Source organism: Maylandia zebra, linkage group LG1 (genome assembly GCF_041146795.1).
Source record: "Maylandia zebra isolate NMK-2024a linkage group LG1, Mzebra_GT3a, whole genome shotgun sequence".
Taxonomy (NCBI): Eukaryota; Metazoa; Chordata; class Actinopteri; order Cichliformes; family Cichlidae; genus Maylandia; species Maylandia zebra.
In genome coordinates, this window is record NC_135167.1 from 8,696,969 (window position 1) to 8,724,307 (window position 27,339).

The 27,339-nt window shown below is 41.6% G+C and overlaps 1 protein-coding gene across 2 annotated transcripts; it reads left to right on the forward strand.

The window, feature by feature from the left end:
- Positions 1-27,096, forward strand: kctd15b (potassium channel tetramerization domain containing 15b). Of its 2 annotated transcripts, none has more exons than XM_004539716.3 (5): positions 1-841; positions 3,499-3,674; positions 10,140-10,284; positions 14,837-15,142; positions 23,586-27,096. In XM_004539716.3, exons 1-5 carry the CDS (start codon positions 833-835, stop codon positions 23,742-23,744), a joined length of 795 nt encoding a protein of 264 aa, XP_004539773.1. In that variant the 5' UTR covers positions 1-832; the 3' UTR covers positions 23,745-27,096. The 2 variants fall into 2 exon arrangements, with proteins under 2 accessions (XP_004539773.1, XP_004539772.1); XM_004539715.4 differs by lacking the exon at positions 1-841 and adding an exon at positions 853-1,178.
- Positions 27,097-27,339: the final 243 nt, after the last annotated feature.

Here is a 27,339-nt window from a genome sequence, read left to right on the forward strand (position 1 = left end):
GTTGTGAGGGCGCTTTCTGCAGCAGCATGCATGCATGTCCATAGACGTCATTTGATTTTAATGGCCTGCAGGAAATTTGGCGTTACAATTCCAGACATTAAGGCAAGAGAGAGAGGGAGAGGAATAGAGAGCGGGAACACGGGGGGAAAATCACAGCATGAAAGATATTGGTTCAAGGATATCGCTTCATTTTCAACATATTTTTTCCTGCTGAGACTTTATCAACAAGTTATTGCGTCTTTATTATATGTTGCCTGAGTAAAGGACTATGGCAGCCCGCCCGCTTTAAACTTTAAATTTAGCTTGGAGATGGAGATGGAAATGTAATCCTACTAGCTGGACAGCCTGGGGAACTATTACATCAGACGAAATGACAATGATTAAAATCTGCTTTTTGCTGCTCTAAATCTATTGAGCGACAGACAGTTGCCTGTTAGGTTTCCTACCCCCTCGAAATCACAACTACTTTTTGCCGGAAAAAATAAGATAAGTTATTATATCTATGTAGTCATAATTTCGGGAATAGAGGGTATCACGTTTTCTTCCTTGAGAAAATTGCCTGGGTGAGAGAGTGTAGTTGAGCTAATTGTAGCCTAATCCCTGGCCCAGAGGCGCTTGGGCAGCCCGGAGCAAGATTTTTCTTTTTTAGCTCCGCTCTGTTATTTAGAGAAGGATTATTGGCTTTCTTCTTCTCATAACAAACCACAGGGGCAGTTTCATTTAGGCAAAAAGGCAGACAAGAAGCCGAAATACGAAGCAGGATTCCAATAAGAGCGCACATTTTACGCGTATCCAAATAAGAGCAGAGAAGGGGAAGGAGATCATCTCATCTATGTTCAAGGTAAGGACGCTTCCTGTGCGCTTTGGTACAAAGAAGCTTGGTGAGGACAGGTCGAGCCAGCCTTGCAATTGAGCCTTTAAAGCCACAGAGACTCTTTGCAGTCGATCCCGGCCACAACCTAGCGTCTTTTAAAAGCAGTTTTGTGTCGGATACAGAAAAAATACTTGGCTTTTCCGTGCGGCAGTATAGGTACTGGAACTGGACGGCGGTGTAGTTCGGTGACAAACTCGGGGGCATTTTGAGAAAATATTTGAAAATTTTGGGGGGTTACGCGGACAGCAGCTGGGACTGACCGCCGGCACGGATTTCCTCCGGACTCCCTACAATGTTTGAAACGGTAGGGTGACAATTTAATATTACAGAATCCAATGTTTTTTACGCACAGTGTAGGCTTAGGAGGTACAGTTTTCGTGAAGGACAGTTGAACTGTGCTGGAGAGTCCTGCATAGGGCTACTGCTCGACCAAAGTGTATTTTCTGTCTTTTCTGCCAGACTGTACCCTATAGTTAACACGTGTGTGTTTTATCAATCGGGTAGTGAATTACACGTGTCGGGATTATGCTTTTAATTGTACAGCAGCAATAAGACGCCATGTTGAGCATTTGGTAGATTAAAGGCAGAGCAGGGGCTTGTGGTGTTCCTGCGGAGGGAGTGTTGTATCGCACCGTTTCTTTTTCAGAGATTTCTGTGTCCGTGGTTCGTGGTTGTTTTAAAGATCGGTCGTCAGGGTTTATGTTGCTGTCATTAAGTGTGAGCTCGACAGCAGTATGTCTGAGCAGGGGTCAGCGAAGGGAAGCAGCAAGAAAGCAATTCAAAGAAGGAAAGTTGAGTCTCTGTAGCTGCTGTGATTTTTGTGAAGGAATTTATGTATTGTGTGTCTACGTGTGTCACTCACTGTTTGTGTGTATGTGATAGGGAACAAGAGAGTTGGGAACAAGCGAAATCAATGAGAATGTGATCGGGATAGTAAGAAGATTTCTATATTTATTTTCCACATTTGTTCTTCATTGTATGTCAGTGTAGGGAATTCATTGTTTAATTGGTGGATAAGTAGGAAAGAGGAAAATACCCGCGATGGGACAGACCGATGGGTGTTCGTGTGTGTCTTTGTGTATGTGCCCTAAACTTCTTAAGTCTCTCCAAGTTTTTTCTCTGTTCCTGGGTTTTGAAATGTAATCCCGTCTTCTTGTAATCGCATTAAACGAACACGATACTGCTGTGAGGAGGTCTATATAAAAAAAAAGTCTCCTGTCTCATAGTGTGCCCACTGGCATTTCTCTTAGAGCCGCGGGGATGATCTGGACTTTGGCAAAAGGTCTCCCGTCTATCAGTAATGACAGTGCAACAGCCCATATGTGCAACAGAAAACTGATCAGTTCACATAATTTAGTGAAAGCTGGGATTTTATTATATCAGTCTGTTTAAACACACACACGTGTACTATGAAGCTCCTATTATTATTTTAGGTTTCCTCGAATGGAAGGTCTGTATTTCAACCAGAGCCTGTAGGCACGGACTAGTGGTGATAAAGTGGAGAAACGGTGACCTTTATTCTGTGATTATTAAAGAAAATTGACTAAGATCAGTATATCTTTGTTTACTTTTCCTTTAAAAAAATAAACTCAGCCTCTGTGATGTACAATATGCTTCGTAACAGATAATAGTAACACTGAAATGTGGCCACACTGATGTTTTGTGGTTCACCTGCCGCTGTTGGCAAACAAATTACGCACCAGTAGGTTGGATATAAACGCCTCCTCCGCTCCTCCTGAAGCAGTGCGGAATCAAATGACGGCGCATCGAATTGAAAATATTTTGTCAATCATTTCATCAGGTAATCTAATTCAGCTCTGCACTGACCTCGGAGTGCTCCGGCGTGCTCCCAGTAAGCCCCAGTCCCAAATATATGCACCCACAGTCTGTATACAGTAGGCTCTAGTGCCATGTACTTTACTTTATTTTAGTGGTTAATCAACGACACTGAGCTACAGCAAGTAGATACACAATAGTTTGGCCTGCAAGTAACATGATACTTCTCCTGCTTTCGACTGAAATCGGATGCGTTTTTGTGCAATACACGAGGCCCGTGTGCCTCAAACTATCTGCGGACACATGACAATCTTAATCTTTTTGTGTACTGAATGGATGCGTGTGCGTGTCAGAAGAAAAGTTGAAAGCTCCCTCCCCGTCGAGCTTTCCTTACTCTTAGATTGGTGGTTGGTGTGTCTGGGCGCATCACGTCTAACACATAAGGCGACCTTTAATTAGAATATTGCAGCAGCAGTTTATTTTATTCCCCTGGAGGCTGACACCTAGCATTCCTCTCTCTCCCCCCTCACCCTGTCTCCGTCTCCCCCTCTCTTTTTCTATCTGTCTATCTCCTTCTGTCTCTCTCTCTTTCTCTCTCTCTCTCACCCCGATTCTAATAAGCATCCTCCTATCCTCGCCTGCGGTGCTGCATGAAAAGATGCAAACATACTTAATTAGAGCGGTGGCAATAATTTCCAGGCTAAATATGCGACCAGACAGACATGGAAGTGATCTGATACCATTCAGAAAGGATACTATCTACTTCCCTGTTTAGGAGCACTCTGCTGATTTTTTTTTATTTCTTCTTTACCTTTATTCCCATGGCTTTTCTCTATACTTGCTTTCAGGAGGGAAGAAGCATGTCAAGGCTGTCCCTGACCCGGTCCCCGGTCTCTCCTCTGGCCGCTCAGGGGATCCCTCTGCCGGCTCAGCTGACCAAGGCGAACGCCCCGGTGCACATCGATGTCGGGGGACACATGTACACTAGCAGCCTGGCAACCCTCACCAAGTACCCAGATTCAAGGTAAGATCAGTCCCTGCCTCTAGCATCGCTGCTGATCTTAATGTATTAATTCATAGCTTATCTATTTTTTATTTATTTTTTAAAATCAACTTTAAGAAATATGAGCAAACTAAAGAGTAGTTTATTCTGTCTCTTGCTGCTTTTGTTTAAAATGTGACACGGTTATGCATTTATTCCAGTTTAACTAAATAATTGAAAATGTTTCCTAAATAAATATTCAGTCACTTTTTATCTTAGTAGCTTTATGTTGCATTTTTCACAGTGAATCGTTTAAAAAATAGATTTGACTGGCGGTTTTGTTAATGAAGTCTAACAGAATCTGAGATGTTAGCAAGTCATTTAGCTGACTGGCATTGGGACATCACCAGTGAAACTTTGGGGACAATTTCCCCACATATCTTTTCAAATCATGTGGGGGCATTTCTCTTCTCTTCATTCTTTCAACTTTGTACCTTAAAAATGATACATGTGATTGCTTTTTTGTTTGTTTGTTTGTTTTAAAGGTGATTATTCCAATCTTCCAATAAATACCTCCAGGGCTTTTATTTTTTATCTCCTTTCACATGGTAGCTGCTATTGAAAATTCAGCTGCTGTGCAGAACCTTACACATGTTTTACTGCTGATGTGAGTAGTAGTGTTTGTGTGAATTCACATTTTCACACTACGCCCCCTTTTCACAGTCCTTATTTATTTATTTTATTCATTTATTTATTTTATTCTATTTTTCCCACAGATCAGGGTGCTGTTAGGAATACTGGAAAAAAAATTAATGACGTAAACGTCCAGAACCCCCTTAATCAAAGTTGATGTAAAACAGCTTCAAATGTGATTAAAATCATGGCATGTTCCAAGTTGTAGGGGTTTTTTTGCAACCGCCATTTATCATGTGTTGCAACATGACCTTATCAAAACATTTTAATAAAAAGTTGCATGACTTATCCTTTTATTTTGTGAGCTATTGTTTTCATTATCTGATTGCTATAGTCACACATGAAGCATTTCCACTTCTAAGAAAAAAAGCATGATGATTCAGGCTGTGTAAGAGCTGATGGTAATCCACCATCCCACACTTTTATACACATTTTTAGCTCCATCCACAAACAAGGTGCCACTACTAAAGGAAGAAAATTCAAATAATGATAAAACGACTCCGTTTTATGCTGATTTGAATGACCCCTCCCATATTTTCCTCTAATGCAGTTTGTCATTTATTGCATTATGCTCCCTGCATTTCGGCATCAGCTGAATCCCATGTGGGCCAAGGTAAACATACACCAGGTTGTTAGAAAACCTGCCAAATTGGCTACAGGAAATAATCCACATAATCCCCTGGTAATAAAGTCTTGATATTCATAGAGTCTGCTGACAGGAAATCCCTGACAACTCTCTTTCTATTCCAGTGCAACATGTCATGAGAAAGATAAAGCTTAAACCAGAAAAGGGTTTATCGTTGTTTGTGTTATTAAGACAATTTTTTTTGTCCACTATTTCAGTGTCATAGTCAGTTTATCCAGTGGACAGATGGTTTTTACATTTCTGTGTCATTTGTATTCGCAATTGTGCATTGCTATTGTGTTCCTGTATTTATTATGCTCTGATGCAGCTTTACGCTTTACAAAGAAGTTATTCACTCTGAGATGCACAGGGTCTTTACTCCAAATGCAGCACAGAGTCATGTCAGAGCATCCAAGCAGTGTTTTTACAGTAAAGACCGGATATCAGTGTGAGTGTTGGTTTGGTTTAAGTGCTCTTTCCTCTTTCTTTCTCCTTCTCTTTTCACACATGCTCCTTTGCTCCTTCTCTCTCTCCCTCCCTCTGTCTTGTGCTGTTTCTTTCTCACTCTGGATCACACACAAACACGCGTGCACACACGCACATATTCACATGCATACACTCACTGTTTCTCTCTTTCTCCCAGCCTCCTCAGCGTACAGTTGGCCTCAGGGCTCCACTTTCCACTGGAGCCAGTGGAAGGAGGGGCCCTTTTGTGTGAATTAGTATAATGGCTGACAGCAGAAAGCAAAACAATTACACTGGCATAACCGCATATGCTGTGTTCAGCTACATCCGGTCAAGAAAAGGCGCACGGGCAAAACTGAAAACGTGACGACTGAAAGAGCAGGGCTAAAGAGTTTGAAGTTGCTGATTACTTTTAATAGATTGGGTTCTAAATAATGCAGGGTGCCAAGAGAAAGTTAGTCTAGTAACTAATGTGTGGATATTCATCTTCTTCTGTGTGGGCCATATTAAGGGACAAGGGTCATGAAACATTGATGTGCACTCTGTGTAGCTCTCAAAGAGGACAGTCTCAGCAGTCACTTGAACAGAAGCTGAGGAAATTAGGGGAAATGTTCCACAGACAAGGAAACTATTTTGAAAGGACCACTGGACATTTTTCTCTATGAAGACGAGACTTCTATGTCCAGAGATGATAGATCTGTACTGGCTTTATGCTTTTTCAGTGGTCCTCTGTTTCTGGAAATGTACTTTTCTATAAGCTGAGCTCAAAATATGTAACAGAATTTTGGAGTTGTGTTATTTTATTGCTATTTTGTTTCATTATCACAAGCTTCTTTTTTAGTACCAACACCACACCATGAGATAAAGCTGAAGCTTTCAGATAAATCTTTTACTCTGTTCACTTAATGTTAAATATTAACAGGAAGTAATTGTTGCTCCGGAGTAGAAATAGCCGTATTATACAACCATAAAGTAACAGATAAGAAAACAGAGCTGCAGGCAAATATTGGCAGTACCAAAGTGGAGATGTTTGCATTAATACATTCATGTTTATAGTATTTTTTATTTTTTAAAAATCACATAATCTTGCAATTAACCCCAATTTGGACAGATACTGAGCAACTGAGATATACACAGTGAAAGTTATTACCAGAGAACCAGCGAATTCTGTTGCTGCTGATTGCATTAACACATCAAGATTTTCAAAGGCATTATAGTTAGGCTGGAACTTGAGTTAAATGTTCTCATTTATTTTCCATAAGTCACGATCTTCGGAAAAAGCGAAAGTGTGTTTCCTTATTTTGAAACCTGTATCACCCTTCCTTTGGGTTAGCTTGTTTGGAGAACCATGAGTTTATCTAGTATTTCACAGTTGCTTCAAGCATGACTTTGCGAATCAGAGCCAGGGACTGTAGCGATTTGGTTTTGAACTTTCTTATTTGACTTTCCCTACTCGGAAGCCATTGTGGGCAGCCTTTGATGTCAGGTTGGACAGCCTCACCGAGATCCCTGGGTGTGTTTGTTTCACTTTCCAAGAAGCACTGGGTGCTTTGTCTTCGTTAGGGGTCCACAAGTGATACAGTTTCCACACATTGTCTGTTCAAGCAGAATCAGTGTTACCTGGGTCCTATTCCCAACCTCGCGAGGATGCGTCTTTGGCAGCTCTCAGCCTCTGGCTGGCTTTAACTGGTGAAGCAAACATCCTGCCAGATATTGCCCACCTACTGCCCCACTGCCTGCCCTCGCTTGGCACCACAAGGGTAGGAGATCTGAGCCATCCGTGATAACCTCCAACACCCACCACCTCCCTCGTTCTCAGTGACTAGCACGCATTATCCAAGTTTTTTAGTTCCGTCAAACCTTTTTCTCTCCCACTTTATCTCTCTGCATTTCTCCTGCATTCTGTTTGTTTCTTTCTGTGCTTCTTTTTCTTTTCTCTGTACTTCTGTTTTTTTTGTACTTTCGCCTATCGTTGCCTGTCTCTTTGTTTTTTGGCCCTTCTGTTTGTGTATCTTGTCTCTTAATTTCTCTATACAACCCCCACTCCCTATGGACACACCCTTTTCTCTCTACCTACCTGTTAAAAACAGCCCACTCTCCAATTCAGAGATTTAACAGAAAAGGGAAAAATGAGGAGACCAACAGAGAAGACAGCGAGACAGAGAGAGAGAGAAAGAGAGAGCGAGAGAGAAGGGAGTTGGAGAGAGGGAAAGAAAAAGAAAAACAGGCAGCATTTTAATTGCTTTTTAAAAAAGTGGAGATGAAAAACAGAGTTAGCCTGGAGGGGTATGGTGAAATTCTAGCTGGAAGAATTGCAAGACCATATGAGAAAGGAACACCTCGGGCAAAACAGGGAGATGAGTATTGGTTTTTTATAAAGCATTTTGCATCGATTTCCAGAGAGAAAGCAAGTAAGGGAGAAGGATAGAGACAGAGAGAGAGAGACAGAAAGAAGGAAAGTCGGAGAGAGTGAAAAAGAGAAAGGATGGCAGGAGGGGAGAGAGGGGGGAGAACCATCTTTGCTTTCCTTCTTCACACAGTCAAGTCAAAGAAAAGAGACAGAGCAAATTTAATTTGATAGCTTCTGTGTGTTGAGCCAACACATCAGGGTCAGAAGATACCTGATGCAGCCAATAACTACAAGCTCATACACTTTTACAAAGCAGCCGATTGTAATTGTAAATTCAAGCGAAATGAGTCTGTGAGTAAAGCCTTGGTGTTTGTTCATTGACATTCCCACTACAGCTCCCTTCCTCTGTCATGTAATAGAGTTTGACAATGCCAGTGTTCAGGCAGTGCTTTGTGTGTGTGTGTGTGTGTGTGTGTGTGTGTGTGTGTGTGTGTGCGTGCGTGCGTGTGTGTGTGCGTGTGTGTGTGTGCATGCGTGCGTGCGTGCGTGCGTGCGTGTGCGTGCGTGTGCTGGTCGGCATATTTGCAAATAGGTTTTATGATTTTCTTTTGTCGCACAACTTTGTCAGCCAACCTAGAAGCTGTTGTTGTGATTAAAGTGCTGATTACTTCAAAATGATGATAATAACAGCAACATAGCTCCGTGCCAAGAGCTGTTTCTCTGCAAGACGATGTACTGTAAATGTGCACGGAAAACGTTAAGAAGGTTACGTGCAACAGATTTCTCGTGTAAATCAGCGGTACAGCTTATTTACACTGCGTAGGCATTCCAGGTTTCTCTGCTGAGGGTGAGTTTTGTTTAAAAATGAGTCACCAAATTAAATTATTGCACTTCAGACTTCGGAAACTTTAGCGAAATGGGACACTTGCACATTCTCAATATTAGGGAGATGCTAAAAAACTGTTTTTTAATTATTAAAAAGGGGATATTTAGTACTTGGAAATGAACAAACAGATAAAGTGAAGGTGCCTGGATGAGATCATTAGACCAGCGAGAGAGGAACCTGCAGGTAAGCGGCAGGAAAAGCACACAAATATTAGGGGAAATGAATATCTGTCCAAGGGTATCTCGAGGCGCGGCACCAGCATGGTGTGATGAAAGTTTAAAGATAACAGCAATTTCCACTCTTTGCTTTGATGAGCCCCTGTAGCTGGCTTCAGCCCAGCCCTTCATCTTGCAGTAAACTGAAAGGGTTAAACATGGGATACTAGGAGGCAACAAGTGTTTTATTATTATAGCAAAGTCTTGTCAATACTTAGTGAAAGCTTAAAAGTATATATGTATTTACTGTCTTTAGTTTATCATTATTCACATCATTTGGGCACTGATATTTACATTATCTTAGAAGTTATTGTGTCCTTGCTTCAACATGTGAAAGAGATACCTCTGTTGACTAATATAGTTATTTTAATTCATTTTAACCCATTTAATAGAGGGAGAAAATGAAAACTCAGCACACTTTGTTGGGTTCTGGTCATGTTTCTCATCTTAAAATGGATTTCTGAAAACAAATTCAAATATTTAATAGTCAATATGTTGAGTTCATTCTCAGTGGGGTGGTTCATATTCACAAATATAAGTGTATGTTTTAGATCAGAATTATCAGCTGGTGCTTTGTCTTTTTATTCTTCTACAAGAAAAACTTGCACAGATTGCAAAGGAAGAAACACTAATATCCTATGATTCCAGCTGCAAGACAATAATCTTCTCGCCATTAAAGCGAACTGCAATTACATACATTAAGAAAATTACGTTCTGCAATTTTCCCTCATACTAAGACAATACAGCACAAGAAGAGTGTTATTACAAGCTGTAACACTGTATTAAATTAAAGCAGTATGGCCTACAGTAGGATTGAGTCTGTCCGAATTCCCCTTGAATTAATAACGAAATCAAACTGTAAAAGTAAAATATCTTTTTCCACATATTCTCACATTAATATGTGGCCCGTCACCATTTCCTACCTCTGTTTCATTTCCAGCCTTCTGACAGATGGAATAATAGAGCTGTAATGCTACATTCATGCCATTAATTTCTGTAAGTACAAGCAGCAAGCGTGTGTGTTGTTGTAATCTCTCTACAGAAGGGACACTTCAAACAAGTCTGGAATGGAGGAACGGTGCCTTAAGCCCCTTGTTTCAACCTGGGATGCTAATGCATTTCAAGCTTAGTGCTAATAAAATTGAAAAATAAATGGAGGGTAATTGTTTCATGCATTTGAAGGGAACTGGCTCATTCCATTATGTGGTTGTGTTTGTGTGTGCGGCTGTCTGCGTGCGTGTGTTTGTGTGTGTGTGTGTCTTTCAATTTCCAGAATCAGTCGTCTGTTCAATGGCACCGAGCCCATCGTGTTGGACAGCTTGAAGCAGCACTACTTCATAGATCGGGATGGCGAGATATTCCGCTACATTCTCAGTTTCCTCAGGACCAGCAAATTGCTCCTTCCAGATGACTTCAAGGTATGTGTCTGCACCACAGTATACTGTATTGTGTGTACCTGTCTGCACCATCAACTCACTGTTTGAACAACATAACATAAAAGGCATTTGCCCAGACATCAGCTCACACTCTGTGTGCTTCTTTATTTTTCGAAAGATTGCACGTTTAAGTGTGAATACTTCTGTATTTATTACAGTTTCTCTGTTCTCTGATTGATAGCATGTTTTCAAAATAAACCTGATACCACAACAGTGCAACTAGTTGTGCTTGATACGCACAGCCTTACCCCCCTTAAGTGTATCATATGAATTATGTGTAGTAGAAACATAAACAGTAGTTAAGAAACTTTGAAGAGGAAAAAATGGATGCAGCCTGATTATTAAATGGTGGAAAGGTAAACTGCTAACTGGTTAACTGGAGCATGGTCTGGTGGTGTGCATGCCAAAGCCTTGAGCTGTTGTTTTTCACCCAGTGTAATTTCTATAGAAGTGATCCCAGGTGAAATAACCCCTTATGAACTTCCACTCAGCTCCATGCAGACAGTAACTCTCATCCAGAGTCTAGAATTGGAAGGGAAAGGTCCAGTTTAATACCTGGTGCCCCATATATGCGTACTTCTTTGCACTTGCTCTTTGCTCTTTGTGAGACAATGAACCTGCATGCATGTGTGTCCTGTTTTAGTGGCATGTCAGTATCTATTGCAGACAATGTAGGTGCTTTGTCATATTCCTGTATTAAACAATTTAAAGCACATGTTCGGGGCACAAAAGCAAATTGTGAAAAGTTTTACATTTAAATGTATTATCTGTACGAGCTTTTTTTCATTCGCTGTATTTTTGTGTTGTGAAGGTTTCAGTTTGACAGAGTAAACTGTGTGTGTGTGTGTTAGCTGTAAAAGTTGTGTAAGAAGCTGATGTGATAGAGTGTTAGCAAACTTTAAACATTAGCATTTCACTGAAGTTGTGTTTCTGGACACCTGCCAATGTAAGTCCAATAAATCCAAAATATCTGTGTCTTTAGTTGTTAAATTCTTGCCTATGTTCATTAGTTGACTTTGTCTACATGCTATTTGCTTCTGGCCAGGTAACATTTAGTTGGTGTAACAGAGCTTTTTTTTTGCCTCCTGCTGCTTGAAATGAGGGTGATGAGAGTGAGGGATGAGAGTAAACCAAAATAGTAAAGCTACAGGCTGTGAAAACAAAACGATGATCTAAAAGATGCTAAAATGTTTAGCTGACCCTAAAAAAGCCTGAAGCGTTAGAGGGATGATCACTACCTATGACCCCGCTCACATTGCACGCATGCCATTTAATCTACTGTAATATAAAAGATAACGATTAAATTTATTTTTGGCACTAGTACAGATTTAGTCTCACCTAACAAGTATTCATACAATCATATGCGACGTTGTCAGAATGATTATCTTCCTACAGCTTCTTCCTTCTCGAGGTTTTCATTCCATGATACAGTTTCCTAGGTGTATTCTACACTTCGCTTCACGTCAACCCCACCTTAGTTTTCATGACCTTTTCACTGCACTGGCACTTGTTCATCATTCTGTACGAGGTAACAAGGCAAAGCCAAGCCACTGAGAGCCAGGGGCAAACTCTTTGGGCCCCACGGATAGTCTGAACAAGAGCCAAACCACAGACAACAGAACATGACATGAAAGCCCTGCATATTTTGGCAAATGACGGCCTGACTCAGTACCGATTAGATTTTCCCTTCTTATTCATACACCCCTCCTCCCCTCTGTTAAATCTTGACAGTCCAATCAGGCACCACAGTGGAAGAGAATGCATTGGACTTCATTGTTTCAACTCATTACGATCCCCTCGCATAAGCCTGTGTTGATCTGCATACCTTTCAATTTGCGTGAAGCCGGGGAAAAAAAATGCAAATAGTGCGAGGCGGAATTGAGCATGTCCTTATCTGAACACAATCAGGCTTGCCGTCGCCCCAGGGCTGGGTCTGTTCTGCTGCTGGCAGCCACGGCGCTGTGTGTTTTGCTAAATCAATGTGAAAGTCTGAGCAGAATAGGAAAAGAAATTTTTCAGCCTGCATCACTGGAACAAAATATTCACTATTAATATCCTCCCTCATCACATTATTCAAACTACAATTAATCACGAGAGAGTAAGCAATGCTCAGTCATATTGAGGGCATGGTTATAAACCGGTAAGAGTTACTGTTTTCTGTTATTATTCAGATTTTGCATTACTCCTTAAATTGATTTTTTTTTCATCTCAGATGCTGGAAATGACAGAAAGGCGCTTTTATTGTGATTTTATTTTATTTTTGAGTGACATTGTTATTCAACAACCTTGAACTTCTGCTTTTTTGGGGGGTCATTTTTGACCAAAACCTACATTACGTCTTCACTAGTCCTCTAAACTCCCTTATAGTGACATTTTCCATCATTTTCTTCTTCTCTTTCTCTGTCTCTCCCTCCCTCCCTCTGTCCTTCCCTGAAATGTTGCCTTGCCAGTGGGCGATCAGGTCGGATCATTATTTTGAAGCTCAAACGGGCTGTCTGGACACAGGATTGGGGGATGAATTGTCTCGTAGAGCTGGCAGCAGTAGCAGCAGCTTCAGCAGCCAGGACGGAGCTGTTGGCCCTGTCTCCCTCTCATCCTCACCTCAGCGCTTAGGATTACTCTGTTGTTTTCTGCTCTACTCAGGATGACTAAAGTGCCTCGCAGACAGACCCCTGTTAAAAACATATCCATCCATGGCTTCAGACCTGTGAAGGATGAGGAGTAGCACTTTGATACAGAGAGCTGCCTGAAGGGGAGCGTCTCAGTATGAGTTTTGTCAGCTGCAGCAAGAAGGCCAGGAGAAAAAAGACAGGGAGTAAGGGAGAGAAAAAGGGAAAAAAGGACCTCCACCCCCTCTTTTCGCATTCTGAAATCTTAAACATTAGACCGTCAGCTTAAGATGTGTTGCGTCAACGCCGTGTCCAGATGGAGTTGTATTTGGGTGTCGTTCACATGCCTCGGATGAAGGCACAGTTTAGATGAAGGGGTAAAACAGTGAGGGAGGCTTTTCAAGGCTAAAGAGTCTGACAGAAGCAGCAGGGTTAATGAATATGCTGTTTGCTGCCATGCTCTGTTTCTGTGCCCAGCAGTGGTCTTGAGAAGGAAAAGGGGAAAAACTCTTTCTAGATCAGGGCTCGCTGCCAGCGCTGACACCCAGACACCCAGACACCCAGACACCCAGAGCCACCAATGATGCAGACTATATGAAACATATGTTGTTTTTGCAGCACAAACACACATTGTCTCACTTGGGTGTTTGGACTTTGTTCTACGAAAAAACCCAGCAACCTCTTTCTCGAAAAACGTCACCAAATGGACAATCACTTCTTTGCTTCAGTTTACTATGTCCATTCATTGAATTAAGCTGTCATTGTTTGCCACTGTGAAACATTAATCAGAACACAGATTTATTAATTACTAATTATTTAGCAAAAAGGTTTTGCAGCATTTAGGTGTAACCTAATTAAATCTTGTTCTAATAGGAGCTTAACATCGGGCCACAAGCCTTATTAACATAAAACTCCCTCCATGTGAGGAATACATTAAAAACCTCCTTGGCTGATGATTGTCCTCATGTTCACTTGCACATATCTTTTCCTCACCTCCCGTCTGCCTCCAATAGCGAACCTCCGCCTTCCCGTATTTTCTGTGGTAGTGGTGAATGATGGTGCCATCTGGTCTTGTGGGAAATTAGAGGCAAGAGCACAGGGGCAAATGGCCCCCAGCAAACCCTGCCCAGGAGGGAGAGGCAGGCAATCTGCTGCAGACTGTCTGTGCACAGGAATGCACCATCCCACTTCACCAGAGCCCAACTGACGGCCTTTCTGGAGTCAGCTCACTAAAACATGCTAAAGGCTAACACCACTCTGCCAAGAGCTACTGTGGAGGAGAGCTGCAGCATGGCTATCCTTTGTTTATTGAGAGTGTTGTCCTGCTGGTCCGAGTCCATCACTGATCTTGGTTTATTGTTCTTCAATCTGGTCGACGTATTACATGAAACCAAATGCATTTTAAAAAAAAAATTTAGCTTCATGGGGACAAACAAAGGTCACATTTTTGTATTATATTAAGATTAATTTGTCATTCGTGCAAGTTTATAAATTTAAAATCCTACACTGTTATTTTGCCATTTGTAAAAATAATAATAATAATTTATCTATCTGTCAATGTGCAATTAGTTATTAGATCTTCTGTGAGTTACCTTTGCTACACAGGTAACACACACTTCACTACAGTGGAAGAGTCAGAGTTCATATACAGCAAGAACCCACTCTTGGAGTAATTAGAGGTTAAGTGTCTTGGTCAAGGACATCATTAGCTGCTGTGAGGAAGCCATAAGGAGTCCCGCAGATATACTTTTCTCTGTCATATTAATGTTGCACAATACTGTATATGTGTAGGGTTTCTCTGTGACCTTGGTGATGAGTTGCAATCCAGAGAAAGTCATAGTGTGTTAGTCACACATATTGCCAAGAGGAGTATAATACACATGCAAAGTCACTGCTCTCATCTGTACGTTTGTCTGCCTGTACAGGACTTCCACCTGCTGTACGAAGAGGCGCGTTATTACCAGCTGACACCCATGATCAAGGAGCTCGAGCGCTGGAAGCAGGAGCGCGAGCAACGACGGATGGCACAGCCCTGTGACTGCCTTGTGGTTCGTGTCACACCTGACCTGGGCGAGAGGATCGCCCTGAGCGGAGAGAAGGTCCTCATTGAGGAGATCTTTCCTGAGACTGGAGACGTTATGTGTAACTCGGTCAATGCTGGCTGGAACCAGGACCCAACACACGTCATCCGCTTTCCCCTCAATGGCTACTGCAGGCTCAACTCCGTCCAGGTAAGACGCTGAAATGCCTGTCCTTTGTTCATCTCCTTCTCTGCCCATGATTTATTTATCACATTCTAGACTTGTGTGTAAAACACATTACAGTGTTTACAGTTTTACTTGAGTTAGATTGTCCTGTGTGTACACCTCTGAGTGTAGTGCCAATATAACAAATATGTGCTGATATCTAACAATGACTTTCATGCGTAGTTATTTTTTCTGTTACATTTATTCACTAATAAGCGTGATATCATGGTACTTGCAGAGAATCAAGAGCAAAATGGCTTTGTGTAACAGAAAGTTTTGATGTGTGTCTAATATGTGACTGCAGCATAGTCACAGTCTTTCTAAAACTGGAGGCGGCATCATGATCAAGGCTGCATTCTGTAGCTACCAAATCAGCTAAGTTAGGTAACTGACAGCTGTCTTCAGCTGTGAGGAATTTGCTTGTTCATATAGAGCTGATTCAGCTCTTCCAACACCTCCTCACCTCAGCTGAAAAGGAATAAACTGTAATCTTATAGATGCAACCTTTAAAACTTTCATTTTTAACGTGAATATGCAAAGATCCAACTTACTGGCTCGCTGCTAACAACAAAACTTACAACGTGATCATGAAACTAACAGTGGTAGTTAATATGAACATTGTGCAACATGGGGGGGGAAAGCCACAAAGTAACTTTAGTGGCGCACTTGCAGAAGAGTCGGGAAGTGTCAAAATGCCTATGTGCATTATGTTTCATTATCTTTACCCAAACAGCTTAGTTTAGCTTACTTTCAACATGAAGATAAAATATTGAATATTTGTTTTATTTCTAACTGTCGCATAGTGAAACTGTACACAATGTTTTATGATACTGTGCTTGTATACCCCTCCATTCTCTTTTCTTACCAATTCTTTATTTAATGTTAGCCACAGGATGCAGACTCCAAAGAGGAACTTATGTATTTATCTACTCATTTATCCAGCAAAGTATTCTGCTTGGCAAGCAAACCATTTTTCACACCAACTTTCAACATTTTCATAAACATTTGAACACCTGGCTGGGATTTGCTCAACCTGGGCTTTTGTGACCACTCTGCAGATCCACTTAGCTGTTTTGCTGAATGGCACACGATGGCATCTGCTGAGGGAGAGGTGGCTTTCTGTTGGTCACCTTCTGTGTGAGTCCTGTGCCAGTCTGCAGAGTTTATTTTCAGGTTGCTTTCCCAGATAAATGCTGTTATATACACTGATTTTCTTCAGTAACAGTAAGCTGGAATTACACCTCAAAACTTTGCTGTAAGGCACTTAGCATGATTTGTGGCCCACTATATTGCATTTTGCCACAGTAGAGATAATAGCTTGTTGTCAATAACTGGCATATTAGCCACTCTGGAGCAACAGCTGGAGTGTGCAGGTGTACAAAAACCTTTGGAGTTTTTCATTTTGTCAAACGATGGTCTTCAGTTGGCTGTTGGGGATGAGAATGATGCAAAACCTCAGCACGGTATTACCATAAAGCAATTTACCGCCAATATCATATCAAATACATTTGCTTTATGATCTGTTTTTGAATAAGTTTGGCACCGGTTTGAAAAATGGTGTGAGATGAACATCCGTTTTTGGTCAAGCAGAGTTGACCATGTTGTGGAGTCAAGTAGTAAGAGATTAAAAGCAACTTCAGAAAAAAATAGTTTTACAGTAGTGTTACCCTGTGAGAGAAAGAGAGGACGGGGGGAAACATAACAGTCTCACACCACAGGCTCGATATAACACACTTGAGTGCCCACAGCCATGAACAAACCTACACATAGAGGAGCCTTCACCCCTTCAGCACCCAGAGAGAGCCTCTCCCAGGCAGGCTAGTGCACTCTGACACCTCCACCTCCTTCCTGCCAGCGTGAGAGACCACCTCCAGGGAGGAGAGCAGAGCGAGTGGGACAAAGCACGTGTGGACTGCGGCCATGTTTTCCTGCGAAAAAATGAAGAAGAGAAATGGAAAGGGGGGAAAATGATATGCATAATTTACGCTTTACTCCTTTTTAAGACACAGCTCCTTTTTTAAAAAGACTCCAATATAACACCGCTCAAGGCAATTGAAATACACGTATTGCATTTTTTAATACCATACTTACAATTTCTCAAACAGCCTAAACCGGTTTATACTTCTTTTATAGATTTTTAAATGACTTACAATATAATTAATTGGCCGCATCAACTAACACAACATTTTCCCACTCTGTTTACCAGTGAGACTGGTTATGGGATGTGAGCACATCTGACTAACACAATCTGAACGGCATCTTTATTGTTTAGGCTTTTATTAGGCTGTTCTTCTGAAGGCGAGGTGAGCCGAAACCCTTTTCTCATACAAACTCGTACAAGGCGGATCTGCGAGATTTATAGGCAGCGACCCCTTCTTGTCTCATATTCTGGCCTCTCCTTGGTGTCTCCTCGTGAGCCCTCTAAGATACAGCTCTACGGCATTCGTTAAAAAAAATAATGAAAAGCACAAACACACACACACGTACATATGCACACACAGTGAAGGGGCCCGGCTCATTGAGTCGATGTAGATGAGGACACAAGGAGCAGATGGAGGTGTTTTTTTGTTGTAAGGGGAGATTTTTCCAAACAACTTATTCATTCTGTTCTCTTTCATTGTTGCGTGAAGGAATGAAAAGGTTAGGAAAATAATCCTTGTCTTACCTGCCAGACAATGAGCCTCTGATCTGATTTCAAGCCTGGACCCTAACCCAGGGGAACACACACACAACCACACCCTGCCCACAGAGGAAGTTCAGGGAGAGCATGGGGAGGCTGCGGCAGCACCGTCTGAAACTTATTTACTGTGTGATTGGATCAGTTTCAGAAGAGGTCTTGACAGGAAAGAGATGGATATATGATGACATTTAAATGTGTGCTGTTTTCACTTTATTATGTCAGAGGTGTAGAGATTTTATTGAAGCTGAGGTACTGTTGCTTTCGTGCTCCAGGCTGGACACTGCTAGACCTTGTTATAGTTGGTCACAAAATGATAACACACATTTCTCCATACCTTACTGTACACTAAGTATATCGACCTGTTTTCTAAACATTTAATATTCCATTTTAATAAGATAAAACATGAGGATAATTCATGAACATTGAAAAGATTTCCATGACTCGGTTTTCATGCTTTTAAAATTGGTGATATATCATTATACTGTATCATCTATTTATAGTTTGAAATGTGGCAGCAGTAATTCTTTGCATGTTGAGATATATATGTATTCTGTTGCCTTGCAAATTTAGCCACTTCTTTAATCTGTTGTCTTGTGTATTTAAATGCGAGAGAGGGAGAATAAACAAATCCACCTTGGCAAGTAACTCTCCATGAAGTCATGAATGGAATTTCGGGAGTAATGCAAACCACCTGCGCTGTGATGTAGATCCAGCGGGGGGAAACAAAAAGCAGCAAAGGCACTGAATGCAGGGAAAACATTTAGCCAAAGAGCCACAGAGGTGTACACACACGCGTCCCAGCGCTAGAGCTGGGCCTGCTGTTCCATACATCACCATGATGAAGCACTCAGATCAGACCAGAACCAATCCGTCCTACATCAATGTGACAGCGGAGGCAGTCGTAGAGAAGGGTCCCCTGTCCCCCTGCTGCACAGGCGGAGAACGCAACACGTCGCAACACTCTCTTACATGTCACGCTGCCACTCCATCAATCCAGCGCTGGGTGAAAAGAGAAAGCACAGCTCATCAGAGCAGACACGGCCACACAAACACCTCCGCTGCGCTCCTCAGTGGCCCGAGTGGCAGAGTAAGACATTAACACTACTATGGCTTTGGGTCCCTTGGCTTTCTGTGTGGCTCTGTGGGTAAAGCACAATGTCAAGATTAACAGTAAGCAAGCCAGTGTGTAGAGAGGATTAAAGCTGGGAAATTCTGGCTGCTGACAGCTTCAGCAGTTGATGCCAGAAAAATCTTTAAAAAATTGTTCTAATTCGTTTGTTGGACACGGGCTGATTAGGTAGTGGAACGTAAATCAGAATAATGACAGAGAAGGACAATTCAACTGAAGACAATTAGGTAATTAACAAGTCGTAGTTTAATCAAAAGAAATGAATCAAATATATGGCACTTTTTTTCTGTGTTACATTTTATTGATCAAGTGTCACAAAATCTTTATCTCTGTAGAAATGGCTCATACAATAAGTGTACTGTAAATGTGAACATCAGTGATGGAAATTTTACGAAGTCAAATGCTCCAATGAGAATATGTTTCACTACAAATGAAATTTTTATTTATTCCAAGTCTAATTTTAAGGAAAAGATGTATTAACAACAAAATGAGCTTATAAAATATAAAAAAAAGAGATTTATAGAATATTACACTATTGCTTATGGGCTAAGCAATAATTTAATAGTTATTATTAATAGCTGATCAAGATAATTGTAACAGTTATATCCACTCCAGGATTGTTTTAATCTATAGATTGGATGATGGTTTGCATTTTCTGTAAGTGGTGCGGGAGTATAAAGTGGTATAAAATGTAAAGAGTTTTAAAGATTGTGCTTTTAGGACATGAGTAAATTCGCAAAGTTTTCTTTGATGATGGCTCTTGGTGTCTTAAATACGAGAACAAGTAACTAAAATTGAAATAGAAAAGGTCAGCGGATGAGTCAGGTGGAGCCCTTGTGTATTTAAGTCTCCTCAGTTTAGTAGTTGAACTACTTGCAGTCCCTTTGAGGACGGACCTAACCCAAAACACCTCTGTGCTCAGTATGTATTTACTGTGCCAGGGTTAAGTGTTGCATTCCCACAAGGGTCACCTGAGCTAAAAATCCTCGGTGATTCATGATGCTTAAAGACACTTTAGAGTGCCTATTTGTAATGGAGCTCAGTCAGCTGCAAGTAGACTGTTCTGTCAACGTGTTTTTGCTGTCTGTGACTCTTTAAAAAGCTGGCAGATGGCTTAGAGAATTAGAAAGAGTTGGAGCTTCACGGATGTTTTATGCCAGATGCTTGTGATAAGCAGAGGATACGACGCAGAGACTGCAGTTAGTGCTCCTTGTCACATATTGAAGACTGCATAGTTAAACAAAAGCAACCCCCTGAGTGTGGCGCCCACCTCATGCTACAGTGTGTGTGTGTCATAATGTGTCAATCATCTCTGTGTCTTGCGCCATGAGGAGCAAGTGTCTTACAACTCCTCCTGAGAAGTCTTGCAAGTGTGTCTGTGCACTCTGGTGGCCATCAATATTGTATTGTGCTCCGGTTTCCAGGCCTGAGACTCATCCACTTTGATACATGCCTCGCCATCTTGGCTAAGATGCTGGGAGGTTAGAGGAGTGAGGCTGATGTATACCCTACTGATCCCCGTGGTGACTCCAGGTTGAGTGGCAGCTCAGATGGATGGTTAAATGCTGAATGGTGTGCGTGTGTTTGAGGGGAGATCCCTGTGCGGCCAAGTCGACCGTGCAACCGCGAGACTGACTTCAAATGCAGGATCACTGGGGATGAAGAGGCTGAAGAGACACTTGTATTCAGCTTCAATCACAAAGACAGGAGAAGACAAAAGGAAGTGCTTGATTTCATAGAACAACTAGCAAAGTTTGGTGCTGCAATATCCTCTTCACTGTTATTTTGATTTCCTGCTTTGATTATTGTGGTGTCGTGCTGAAAAGAAGCCTGTCTTTAGGTTGAAAGCGGTGGACATGAAAAACGGAAAAAACAAAAAAACAAAACAAAGACTGCTAATTAGCTGTAATCCAATTTCGTGGAAATCACCGTGTTAGAGATGAGGCATCGACCAATGAGGGTGCCCACATGCAACTCGCCGTTAGAATATTTTGTTATGGTTTCGCTCAAGTGAGGCAGTAAAGGAAGCAAAGAAATCTGCATAAGTACAACATAAGCTGGGATCTGAAAGCCTGCGGTCAGAAGTATGTTCTGCAGAACTGAGAAACCAGACATGTTTTAGCTTTTTAAGAGGGTGCATTACTTTTCCTTGTCAACGGGGACTGATTTCGGGACATTGTCCTGTGGACATTAAAACCTTTTGCTTGGATACGTCTTAATTATTCACTATATTGTTTATTCCCCCATGGCACTAACTCACTGTGTCAAACTGAATGCGAAGGTTTTTTTTTTCATGGCATCTTATAGTCATTACAGTATCCTTGAGTCAGTTACAACTATCTATAATAATATCCTTAAGTCTTTTGTGTTGCCATGCATTAATGATAAAAGTGTTTTCAGACTATCTTTATTGATCAGGCCATTCTCCTCTGTGACCAAATTCATTGCTGAACATGATGGAGTCCCACATGCGTTAAGAGATGATGGGGAAAAATGCAATGTGATGCAATGATCAAAGAAGGCTATGTAATATCATTTCCATAATCGTTAGGCTCCTCCGTCGTCTGTCATGGATTTGGGAGTGTTTGATGCTTGGGCAGGTCTCTTAATTAGCCGTCCTCACCATCAGCTGTCTGCTGCCCCTTCTGTCTCACAAATTACATAGTTTGTTGTTGTCATTTTGCTAGAGGACAAAAAGGGGGAGGGGGTTAACTTTTGCAAGTGGTCCTTTCTGCTTACAAGTAGCATGTCGGTGCACATTTAAGTTTTAATTTGAAAGCAGATGGGTGCTGGGGTTTTTCAGGTCTGTTCAACAAGTTTGTATGCATTTGTTATATTTTGGATTTGTACATTTTAATTCTTGCACGTTGTGTGAGTTTATCTGCTCTTCTTCACTGTATCCCCAACTGAGGAGGCTGCGGCCCTTTGACTTGCAGGCCTAAACATTCAACCGTAGCACGCCAATGGGGCCTAAGCTGTAATTAGAGAGGTCATCCTTCGCCACGAGTGCACGTGTCAATGTGTGTCTGTGCGCGCGCGTGTGTGTGTGTGTGTGTGTGTGTGTGTGTGTGTGTGTGTGTGTGTGTGTGTGTGTGTATGTGTGTGTGTGTGTGTATGAGCATCTGAAGAAATCATTCTGTTTTTCGTGAACTTCTCTGGCTCTCTATCTGGCAGAAAGAGTTAGCCCTTGGCGAGACCTTTCATTTCCATGCGCTGCACACTTCTTTAAAAGGAAGGGGGGATAAGTAAATACACGGCACTCCTCTCACTGGGATTTAGATCTATACCCCCTCCAAAAAAACAACATCCCACATGGATTACCCCAGATGAGTGATGCTGAAGTTCACGCGTTTGAGTCTGAGCGCATCTCTTGTTTGGACTACTGTGTGTATCACTGTCCAGACTAGAGGGGTAACATGAACCCCATCTCCTCTTCTCTCCCTGCAGCTCCAACACGTTGTCCACACTCAGATGACCCATAACTCCTCATCGTCATTCCCCACACGTCGCTCTCTCTTTCGCTCACGGACCTCACTTCTCCTCTCACCCAAGCCTCATTACTCAAATTAGGAGCTCCAGTAATCACCACGCTGAGCTACACTCAGCCTCTTAACACACCTCACTCACTCTCAGCTCTCCTCATCCCTTTGAGCTCATGCCCTCAGTTCGGTAGCCAATCTAGCACAAGCAGCATGAATATTGCAGAGATGGTGTGATGTCGGAGTGCCCTCTGGATTTATCTCATCACTGTGTGCGATTGGAGATGGGGGAGGGTTAATGACACATGGTGCACGTTGTGACTGATGAACATCGGAGGTTGATGTCCGTTGACTGGATGTGTAGATATCAAAAACTTCATTAGTAAAAATGCTCATTCATTAGTAAAAATGGATAGCAAACTTTATTTTTACAGTAGAAAGACTTGGCCGTGGCCAGACTCTGGAACAACAAAACTTTTACGCAAAAACAAACAAAAAAAGATTTATCACACAAAAAGTTAAAGTTAAAACAATGAAAAAGTCCAATTCTTGGGAAAATACACAAAGTTGTTTAACTGTTGAGGATGATGTTATACGTCTTATATATAAATACTAAACTATAATCAGCACAAAGACTAAAAACAAGGTTAGCCAAGGAAATTAACCTACCAGCACCTCTAAAGATGCTGTAATCTGTTACTCTGCACTAAAACTGAAGTATAAACGCAACAAATTTTTCTGATTGGTTACAGGCCAAAGCAGTTATGAGATCATTAACTTTCTAGTGTGTCTGGTGGTGGCTTTGGCAACTGTTCCTCACCAAGACATAAAGCAGAGCACAGTAAAACAGGGAATTGTTTTGTTTTTACTCTTTGGATTTTGTGCAGATTAAACAAACAAAATCGAAAGTGTTAGTGAGTTTTTGATGTGACAGGAGGACAAACTTGTTATTGGACAGAGCTGCACTATTAATCTTCCCATCTTGGCAAGAATAAGCATATTTCACAAAACGTCAAACTATTCCTTAGAGCTGTATAAAACCTGAAACCTGCATCCTATCTGCAAACTGTTTCATTTAGACTTGTCCTTACTGACATGGTACCTTTGTTGTAAATGCCTTCTTCTCTGTCCTCTCTGCAGGTTCTGGAGCGTCTTTTCCAGAAAGGTTTCAGCGTGGCAGCATCATGCGGAGGCGGCGTGGACTCGTCCCAGTTTAGCGAGTATGTGTTGTGTCGTGAGGACCGGCGAAGTCTCTCCATTAACACACCCATCAGGATAAAACAAGAACCCCTGGACTAGAGCGTTCTGGGCGAGGGACTGCCAACACCCCCACCTCCCCCTAATACTTCTTCCATCTTCTCACACCACCCCACCCCTGCCTACTCCAACTCCCTTCCTGCCCTAATAGGACCACAACCACCCCCAACATACCTAAGTATTAGCAGAGGCTTGTTAACCTCACCAGTTCTCTGCAAAAACTCTAAGGGGAATGTAGTACCAAACAAAGGAAAAAAAAAAGCATCAGCAACAAAAGTTTTTAATTATGTTAAACAACGCCCAAAGAATCTGGGACTGTGATGAAAACAACAATGACGAACGGACACCACAGCAGCTGACAGCTCAACATTTTAGCACAGTGACTGGTTGTTTTTTTTTTCCCTTACCTTGTCATAAAAAGGTGTCCCGAGACTCTTGGAGGGACACAGTTTTCCCCCCTCCCATGCCTTGAACTCCAATCCACTTCATCATCAGCATACCACATACACCCCAACCCTCTATCTTTTGTTTCGTCCGTGTCTGTGTGTGAGGCCTCAGTCTTCTCTGACTGGTGACAAGTCTGGTCTATTGTGGGACAAGGAAGATTTGGCAGACAGGATGTTTTTAAGGATGACAACAAGAGGACATGATTTAATGTTGTGAACTCCCACCCCCTCTCCCACAACCCCCAAGATCCCATGACCCTCACCCTACAGGCCTGGCTTCGACTGTCAGGACCTTGCCAAACACGACATCGTTTGCCAACTGATTGTTTATTACAATTTTTCATTGTTGTTTCTAAAGTATGTTCTTCTTGCTCCTTTTGCTGTTCTTATCATGACATAGTGTAAACAATTATTATTAATAGGATTATTTTTAATGTCTCTTTTTTCTTTCTCCAATATGAAGGATGTATGAAAATTGTATTCATTAGGCTCTGAGAGCTTGTGAGGGAGCTTTTCTTGGCAGTAGCTGCAGAAACTCAGATGTCTGCAGGCTATGTGGCTAAAGCAATCTGACTGGCAATGCATTCAGAGCCAGAAAAAGTCCCATTGTTCGAACCAGAATGGAAGAAAACCTGGATGTTTTGACATTGTTTTTAGTCAAATGTGTAGCGCACATGAAAAAAAAAAGAAGTGCTCCAGAATTTCTGCTTATTAGCTCTAAAACATATCTCGGGTCTCTGATTGGATTCTCTCACACGAGCACAAAGGATTTGTTCACACTTAGTTAAAGAACATTTGTAAATTTGAAATTCAGGTCAAATTTGCACACGCTCCAAGTGTATTGCAGTTTTGTTGAGTTAGAATGTTAAAGACTTGAGGACCAACGGAGAAAGCTGACGTTTACCAGTATATCTCATAATCAGCACGAGATGTACTTTAAATGCTAAATGTTTCTTTGCACTTCAACATTTCCAACAGAGCTGCTCTGACCTGCTCCCTCAACACACTTGCTGGAATCCAGTGAACGGCACCAAGTCAAGCTGATTCTCTTCTCGTGTTTTAGGAGACTGTGACATTAAAATATTTAAAAAGAGAAAGAAAAAAAACTCCAACTGAACAAACACTCTGGTACCAAAGTAGACGAGGTGCCTGTTTTGTTGATTGTACAAATATAAAGATGTTCTTTGTTGCAGTTTATAGCGAAATAAGACTAAATGCATTATTCAGAGCTGTATGAAGGGTACCAATATTTGATCCTCCAGGTTGCCAGTCTTGACAGTATTCTTGAGAGTAGCTCACAGAACCTCCAGAGCAAGTTTGAAAGACAAGGTCTCTGTTTCAGGATTGTCACTTCTAAGTGAAGATTATTTCATTGGTTCTTCACATGTATGTATGGCAGAACCCAAACTGAACTATACTCACAGCATCAGCATATTATTCACAAAGAGGCATGTGGGCGGCATTTACTCTCTCCTGCTCTCGTTCTTTTGGTCTTATTCTCAACATTTCTGGATCAAAGACAGAAACAAGAAAGGCCAAGTTTTCATGCTTTATATTTGTGTGTAACTTACAGATGCTGTTTCTTCCATTCCAAAAGACTGAGGAGAAAAAAGAAGCCCATTCTGATCTTTGTGGGTGCTGGCAGTTTTTTGAGTTAAACTGGGGTTGTTTTTAGCAGTCCATTAAAAATGGGCGGTGGTTGTTCAGACTATGTTGTTTGTAATAGAATATTTAGTTTTTCTGGATGCTGCTGATTAAAAGAGGCCAATTAGTGGGTGAAGATGGACTGAGTTTAAGTGTTGCTTCAAGTCAAATGCAGTCCTCCCTGCGGGTCTTTTTAAAAAAAAATATACAATCAAGTCCTTTGTTCTGACCTGCCAGTGGCCTGCGCCTTTGTATCTAGTCGCCTCAAAGGGAATGGTCAACCAGCCCTTTCATGTGCCAAGGCATGTTGGGCGCTTCACAGTCATCTTCACCCCCCTCTGCTTCCCTGAAGGCTCCAAGCTCAGTGGTGCCAGTAGAAACACGGGTTGTACCCCCTGCTGCTGTGTCATCCCTCATGCCCCATTTTCAAAATGCCCTCCTACGCCATAGCTCGTTGGACCACACCACAGCAAACCAAACAAACTGATGAGTCAAAATACAAACATACTCCGAGCAGACTGTACTGTGCAGCCAGTCCACTTTACTGTGGTGTAGATGCGAAGATCTTTGATTCATGTGATATGAGGTGTGGAACTCCATCTGGGTAGTTTCTTGAGGAAGAGTGGTAAAAATCAGTGATCAGTGTTCTAAAACTACACGTACAAGAACAACTTTTTCAGGAAGGAGGAAAAGAAAGCAGTTTTAGTTTGCCTCCCTGAAGTGGCACGGTTAATTATATTATAATGGACTCTAAACAACTTCCGAGAGCTAAGGGGTTACGCATTTGAAATAAAAAAATAAATAAAGATTTGTATTTGTGAGAAAAAAAGAGTAGATATGGGTTTCTGCAATAAAACCTCAGTATAGAAATAGCAGGTTATCTACAGAGACAGGAACGTGTAATTGGACTGGAAAGTTCATAGACATGTTCACATGCCACCCATTAAGTAAAAATACTGGTCAGTGTTCAGCCTGTCCACACGACATTTGCTCCACTTCTGAGGCGGGTCAGTTGTACAGTTATTGTAAATTGAATTATCAGGACGCTGGGTTTTATGGGAGCCTCGTGTTTTTAAGAGACATCTCAGTCCTCTTCAGAAAAGAATGAAAAGAATTCAAAGCGTAACATTGTGTAAATATGGATTAAAACATTTCAAAGGGTATAATAAGGTGCAAATGTATATTATTTAAAGTGTTTAAAAACCATTAGACTGTGGTATTAAAGGGCATGTGTTCATTTACAGTGTCTCCATTTGACTTTTCTTGCATATTTGCGATAATAAAAGGATGTACTGTATATCTGACATGTGTCACATTGCTCTCATGTTTTTGAACAACCCCCATAGGATGAGAAATTTCAACTGTCTGTCCTCTCTCACTGAACTGATGCAATCTCACCAGCCTTTCTCTACCCAGGCATGTGTGTGCTCCCCGTTCATCATTTTTGCAAAGGGGGAAGGTCGTCTTCAGGGCTGAATGGGCCGAGATCCTGAAAAAACCAATATGCTCCTAAACCCCAATAATTTGCACTGAGTTAAATGGTTTGG

Coding starts and splice junctions, on each gene's coding strand:
- kctd15b (XM_004539715.4), top strand. Junction 3,675..10,139: donor ACCAAGTACCCAGATTCAAG/GTAAGATCAGTC, acceptor TTCAATTTCCAG/AATCAGTCGTCTGTTCAATG. Junction 10,285..14,836: donor TCCTTCCAGATGACTTCAAG/GTATGTGTCTGC, acceptor CTGCCTGTACAG/GACTTCCACCTGCTGTACGA.